General features: G+C 40.0%; 1 protein-coding gene across 1 annotated transcript in view; it reads right to left on the bottom strand.

The window, feature by feature from the left end:
- Window positions 1-698: 698 nt before the first annotated feature.
- LOC109534245 (transcriptional regulator CRZ1) overlaps window positions 699-7,429 on the bottom strand; it is a 43,468-nt gene continuing 36,737 nt past the window's right edge. Inside the window, exon 2 of the mRNA XM_019899841.2 lies at window positions 699-5,705. Within this exon, the coding sequence (XP_019755400.2) occupies window positions 4,013-5,644 (1,632 nt within the window). The 5' untranslated portion in view covers window positions 5,645-5,705 and the 3' untranslated portion in view covers window positions 699-4,012. The remainder of the gene's footprint in view (window positions 5,706-7,429) is intronic.

Genomic DNA, 7,429 nt, shown 5'->3' with positions numbered 1-7,429 from the left:
AATCTTACTTTTCCGAAGAAGTCGAAGTTATGAACCTGTTTCAGGTACAAAATCATAAACTACAGATTTTTCGTTAGGCCGTAAATGGGAGAAAATAACAAAAATACAGCCCGGCTAATCGGGCGTAATTGTTCTTCTCAACCATGGCCTTTCTTGTGGAACAGGCTTCACATAAATGGAAAACGCCACAGTAAAGGTCGATGATAAACATTTTAAAAAATTAATAACACAAGGCCATAAAATACAGTTAAGTACAAAACAATGGCTTTAAAGGCTCGTGAGCCCCGCAAACCGCAAACAGACGGTTCTATATTATTTATACATAATATAGTGGCAACAGCCTTAATGAAATAGTGAGTATTTCAAGGTAAAAAGGTTCGGTTTTCACTCTACAATGAAGGTAAACTTTATATATCGACCAGGGCGAAGTCGCTTTTAGAACAAGAATATTCGTTTTTCTTCATTCATTTAGAGCGCGTTAGATTGGGAGGTGAATTGTTCAAGACGAAGAAAAATGAACGATTTTAGGATAATTTGATGAGATCATTATGTAAGGGTGAATTCAATAGAGAAAGTCGTTCTGAAAGCGAGCAAAGCCCCAAGTTCACTTTGTATAACAAAATTATCATTATGTACAAAAACTTAAAGAATCTCGTATAAATATTAACTACAAACCTATTTTACAATAAAATATAAAATAAAATAAAAACTTTATTGTCATTTATTTCGTTGTCTCTTATACGTTGCCTTTTATACAGTAGATTAACTATAGCTCGTACAGGGTGGAATTAATACTTTGTATTAGGAAAGGAAGGTAATGCTTAAACTAGATCCTGTACGGGAAACGAGCCTCCCTAAAAACGACAAAAATAAATAATAAACGTAACTAAAACGTAAATAATAATACAGAAATGGCAAGAAAAAATTTAGGCAGATTTTCACTAGCTTACATCTCCTTTTTAAATTAATTTCACAATTAAACATCACAGCACATTATTTATACAAATAACATTATAACAAAATTAGCTTGTAGCTTGCAGCATGTAGGAACCAGATCTTCATCTTCTTCATATAATCAATTTGAAATTGTAATCACCGTATCATCGGTCTTGCTAATCGCACCGTAAACATCGAGGAGTAAATTTCACAGATTTCCTGCATTATTACATCCTTGTCCACAGGACAAAACTCTTGGATGTCTCCTGCAGTAGCAGGTACACTGACTGCATTCTTTAAAACGGCATTTTTACATGAATATTTGAATGTGCAACACGAATTCACCACAATCATCTCGCGATAGTTGATTGCTTTAGTTCGCAATTTTGGGTCCCAGTTGGTGAATCTCACTCCTACGGAACCAAACACTTTAATAATCAACGAACTGTATTTTATTTTTGATCTCAGGCACCCCCGGGACCAGTTTCCAGCCTACTAGTTCTCATGAGCTGGGCTTAGCCTGAAGAGAACGCCACCGAAACTTGCATTTCACCGCTTTTTTGCATCCCCTTCTTTAGGGTCAATTTTTTTTTATTTTATTGCAAAATTTTGCTAGGCCTTGACAGCCTTCGTAACCAGCGAGTGTTTCGGTTTTTGAACCATCATCAAGAGTTTTCGAAAAATTGAGCAAAAAACGCAAGTTTTGTAATTTTGAAGGACCATGAAAGTGAAGGCGTTTTTTTGAAAAATGTTCCCAATTTCTAACGGTTGTTTAGTCGGAAACTGGTGACTATTTTCCACGACTAAAAGTCCGAAAGAACTGAAAAAAAGTCATATTTTGTGACGTTTCGCTACCACGAGTGGCCTGCATTTTCAGGGGTGTTTTAGGGCGTGAAAAGTACTTGTGTGAAAGGCTGTAAGATACGTGGAAGATTGAAAAAAGTGTAATAAACGACAAATAAGCAATTTGATTTGCATAGTCAGTCATTTTTACGCAAAAGAGTTTCGATTTTTGAGCCATCATCAGGAATCTTCGGGAATTTCCTCAAAAGAACGAGTTTAGTATGAAGCAATTTGTGGGGCTTGAACGGCCGATGGCACGTTCTGAAAGTTTCTATTTGGAGAAATCCATCAGGTATTTTAGTTTTAAATAAATAATAAGTTTGTTAAGCCCCAGTTCAGGATTTGTAGAGCGAGAATAAGGTCAGACCTGAAAGTTTCTATTCAGAGTCATCATCAAGGAAATTTTTTGAAACTGGTAATTTTTACTGTTTGGTTTTTTGTAAGACTTTAGCTCTGCTGAATTTGATTGAGAAAAGTCAGTCCCACGTGTCCAAATAGTTGCCGAGTTGTGCCATTTTTCTTCAATTTTGAGGACATTTTCAAACTGGCTCAATTCTGAAAGGGCTGTTTCGTGCCAGCAAGTCTTCAAAAATGGATTTATTGCGATAAATAAACAATTTGATTGGTTTCCGAAAGACTCATTTTGCAACCACCGATGATGATTTTGTAGAATTTTGCAAAAAAATCCAGTTCAGGATTTGTAAAGCGTGGATGTGAAGCCTGAAAGTTCCTAGTTTGAGTCATTCAAAGAATTTTTGATTGAAAATAATTATTTTCAGATCAAATGGAAGCAGAGGAAAGAAAGCCTTCCTATTGTTTCACAAAAAGTTTAGAGCTTTGCGAGGAATTTTTGACAATTTTGTGGTTTTTGCAAAAACTGGTCTCACGCCACCGAAACTTGCATTTCACCGCTTTTTTGCATCCCCTTCTTTAGGGTCAATTTTTTTTTATTTTATTGCAAAATTTTGCTAGGCCTTGACAGCCTTCGTAACCAGCGAGTGTTTCGGTTTTTGAACCATCATCAAGAGTTTTCGAAAATTTGAGCAAAAAACGCAAGTTTTGTAATTTTGAAGGACCATGAAAGTGAAGGCGTTTTTTTGAAAAATGTTCCCAGTTTCTAACGGTTGTTTAGTTGGAAACTGGTGACTATTTTCCACGACTAAAAGCCCGAAAGAACTGAAAAAAAGTCATATTTCGTGACGTTTCGCTACCACGAGTGGCCTGCATTTTCAGGGGTGTCTTAGAGCGTGAACAGTACATGTGTGAAAGGCTGTAAGATACGTGGAAGATTGAAAAAAGTGTAATAAACGACAAATAAGCAATTTGAATTGCATAGTCAAACGTTTTAATAGTTTAACGCAAAAGAGTTTCGATTTTTGAGCCATTATCAGAAATCTTCGGGAATTTTCTCAAAAGAACGAGTTCAGTATGAAGCAATTTGTGGGGTTTTTAGTCAGAGTTTCTATTCTATTCAGAGTTTCTATTCAGAGTCATCATCAAGGAAAATTGTATGGCGGAATTTATTGGTGGGGATTTAAGGCAGGTGAAGACTTTAGCTCTGCTGCATTTGATTGAGAAAAGTCAGTCCCACGTGTCCAAATAGTTGCCGAGTTGTGCCATTTTTCTTCAATTTTGAGGACATTTTGAAACTGGCTGAATTCTGAAAGGGCTGTTTCGTGCCAGCAACTCTTTTTGCATTGCCGAAAGACTCATTTTGCAACCACCGATAACGATTTTGCGGAATTTTGCAAAAAATCCAGTTCAGGATTTGTAAAGCGTGGATGTGAAGCCTGAAGGTTCCTAGTTTGAGTCATTCAAAGAAATTTTTATTGAAAATAATTATTTTCAGATCAAATGGAAGCAGAGGAAAGAAAGCCTTCCTATTGTTTCACAAAAAGTTCAGAGTTTTGCAAGGAATTGTGTGGTTTTCGCAAAAAAATCGCATGGTCTCACCAAAAACTGTAGAAATTCATAGAAGAAAATTGATTTTAATATAGGGACTAGGGAAATAGAAAGGTTATGAGAGAAAACATGGCAACCTCGGCTATATCTGCTCTGGACGATGCGACTTTCGCATCTTCAGGAGTTGGAACACAACAGTTCCGGCTTTCTATGAGTAGAAATGTTTGCGTCTGGAGTGAAACCACCTTTGAGAACTACTAAAGCAGAAAACTAAGGGGTTAGATTCACCAACTAGACCCTTTCCTAGTTTCTAAAGTTTCCCTTTCATAAGCTACCTCGTTTTACTCTTGGTGGAGGAAACGTTGCCAGCCGCAGCTGCATTCTTCTGCGCTATATGGGTCTGGTAATGTTTCGCTAGATGCGCTTTCTGCCTAAACGTTTTCCCGCATAAGCTGCACGCAAATGGCTTTTCGCCAGTATGCGTTCGAATGTGAACATTCACCGAGTACTTGTCTTTGAAGCCTTTTGAGCAGATGCTGCAATAATGGAGCGATCGTTCCTTGCGGATGCCGTTACTGGTCGATGTGGCGCTCTGGAGGGTCGCCTGGGCTTTGGAGCCGCTATTGAGCCTCTTGTACTTCTTGGTCGGCTTGGAGCTGGTCACTACTGGGGCGGTGATCTGGATCGGGGAGGTGATGTTGTAGAGGATCCCGATCTGGTCCGAGCTGATGCTGGCCTGGACGGTGTTATCCGAAGAGGAGGTGTCGATGCAGTACTGGTTGACTGACTCAGCCACTTCGTTGGCTATTCGCTTCAGTTTCTCGAAGTCCTCCGAGTAGGGATGGTCCAGTTGGCTGAGTAGGAGGTCGTCGACGTTGTGCGTACTAGAGGGCTCGGCTGCGCCTATTTGCTCTTTGAACACCACCTTTCCATTCGCATCAATATCACTTACAATGGTCGTCAAGTGGTCGGGCTCGTCTTTCGCCACGAAGATCGTCTCAGTCTTGGGCGATGCTGACAAGCATCGGCGCAGCTCCGTGTTGTTTTCAGCTACTTTACTACTTTTCACAGCTCCATTGTAACGCACGAATGCTTTACCTTGCAAAGCACTGCGTAGTAGCGAGTCGGGAGAACCATTCGGCTGGTTGTTGTTCGTCAGCTTCCAGTCGTTGTTGTTGTTGTTGTTGAAATTGTCATGCGCCTCCAGCAGCGGCGTGTTGATGATGAGGCAATTGGCCAGCTCCTCCTTGTTGTCGGCAAATCCGCTGTCCTCGTAGGTGTACGTTTCGGACTTGATGAGTCCATCAGTGTTGGGGCTCATGGTGTTTTCGGTGTAGGGACTGTTGAAGGCGCTGATCTGGCCGGGCATTATGCTCAGAATCGAGTCGATGTCCAGCCCGCCTTGCAGGTGCTCCATTTCCGTCGGACTGGACATGGAAACGTCCTCCTCCTTGATGGACAACGGCTGGCGGTACCAAGTAGGCGTCTGCTCCAGCCCGTTCAGCACCGTCAGCGTCGTGTAGATCTGCCCATCGGTGTTGTTGTTGTTGTTGTTGTTGCTGCTGCCGCTGCTGGTGCCGCCCTGCTGCTTGATCTGCACCACACCATTCACTTCGTCGTTGGTCCAACAGTATTTGTTCAAGTCTTCTAAAATGGCAGTTTCGATCTTCACCGTGTCCTTCTCGTTCCAAAGGGCTGCTTCGAAATTGGTGATGGTATCTGAGGTAGTGGTCGGGATGTCGGTTATGATCATGTTGTTGTTGTTCGTCTCTCTGGTCTCTTCCGTGCCGTTTCCCAGGAAAACATTCACGTTTCGCAACTGCTTGCTGAACTGCTGGATCGATTGGGCGTCGTTCGAGTCGGGATTCACCACGAAATCGAAGAAGTCGGTCTTGGTCATCTCCTGGTCACCCGTTCGGAATGTGTCGCTTACGTCCATTATCACAGGTTCTTTTAGCTCCATATATTTCGACTGGGCGGCGCTGACTTCTTCTCAGGTTCGCTGCATCGCTTCTGGATGGAACCTGCAACCAACCAAAGTCACATTGTTAGCCACAATATTCATCACTCCTAGTCTTTGAAAAAGTCTGCACAAAATCCTTTCACATGTTCCTGGGGTGAAAAATTGCTGACAAACAACAACAAAAAAATGAAATAAATTTCGAATCCTTAGTCGCTTTCTTAACAGTTTTCAAATCCTTTTCCAGGTCGAATTTTGAACAAAAAGCAAATAATTTTCCATCAAAAAACGAACAGAATAAGCGAAATTTTATAACAGACTAGCTGACCCGGCAAACGTTGTATTGTTTTTTTTTCATCTCGAGTGGGCGGTTTGCCCACTTTACTAATATATTACTAATATAGCTATTAAAAGATAGGGGTTTATGGCAGCACCCATATCATATCACTTAGGGGTATAAAAAATAGATAACAACCTATTCTCAGACCTACTGAATATACATACAAAATTTCTTCAAAATTGGTCAAGTCGTTTCGGAGGAGTATGGCAACTAAAACTGTGACACGAGAATTTTATATATATAGATTATTTGGAAATCTCGTCACCTCCATTCCTCTCAAGACTGTAGAGCTTGTTAAAAAAATGCGGTTTTTTGGTTCTGACTAAATTATTTTTATTTTTTTCACTTTCCAGCGTCGAATTTGGCACAAAAACCAAATAATTGTAATCGGTTTTTTACCGAAAGTAATTAAGATTATTGTTTGAACAAAGTAGTAAAAGGTTGATCAGAAAAAATGCTAACTTTTTTATGAAGTGCAAATTTCAGTATCGGGTCTCGTAAAGCTTTAAAAAACGACTCAGTAACCGATGAGTTATAACTCGTTGACTCAATAGCGCAACTCAGCACAGTGTTACACAGGCTTATTTTCTATACACATTGAAGATGGCACTGCGGAGAATAACAACTAAGCCGTTAATAAATATTTTTTTAGCAATTAAACATGGTCGAGTAGTTGAGGGTGAAATGCACTTCTTTCAAACATTAGCCAGACAGGGTCTGGAGCTAGAATAAGAATAATATTGACATTTAATCGTGTGTCTATCGTTAAATAGGTATCGTCTAATTAAAATGCAAGCGGCTTTAAGTGCGACCAGTGAATGAAGGCGACATATTTGGCGATAACCGCATTTTCTCGTCGGCTTTCTTGTGCATTCCTTTCGATTCCGATATTGAGTTGACACGTAATAATTGATCCGTCTTAGATGGAATTTACAAGATCTTTGAGACGAGGATATACAGGGCGTACACTCAGAGACTGTTCGATGACTTTGGATGATTTCCTATTAAATTAAATGAGTTGAAGCGTGAACGATTCTTGTGCTAAATGGCCAAGGTTTCACTTAATGCACGCTGAAAGTTTCGAATCGCAGAAGCGATCAGGGATTTTTCGATGAATTTCCAAAGTTCACCATCGCTGGGATAAATTTAAGTTTCTCCACATTAAATTAAAAGTAAAATCAGGGGGGGGTTATGTAGAAAAAATATAGTCTTCTGTTGTTTATCAAATTAGAAAAATGATCGTCGTTTTGTGTAAGGGTGGCGCAAGATTATTGCAAAATTTCATGATTTCCGTCCCGTTTTGCAAGTTTCTCGGAAGCAAAATGAGCAAGAACGCTCGTTTTTACATCATTGCAGAGATAACTAAATGGCCTTTATTCGAAGTTTCTCAAGAACCATTCGAGCCACAGAATTTGTTTTGGCATCGTTGGATAGAGAATTGAAAAGTC

Source organism: Dendroctonus ponderosae, unplaced genomic scaffold (genome assembly GCF_020466585.1).
Source record: "Dendroctonus ponderosae isolate FM_Combo_2020 unplaced genomic scaffold, Dpon_F_20191213v2 Dpon_F_20191213_11, whole genome shotgun sequence".
In the NCBI taxonomy this organism is placed as follows: Eukaryota; Metazoa; Arthropoda; class Insecta; order Coleoptera; family Curculionidae; genus Dendroctonus; species Dendroctonus ponderosae.
The sequence above is the reverse complement of the archived record's forward strand: the minus strand, read 5'-3'. Positions and strand labels throughout refer to the sequence as shown.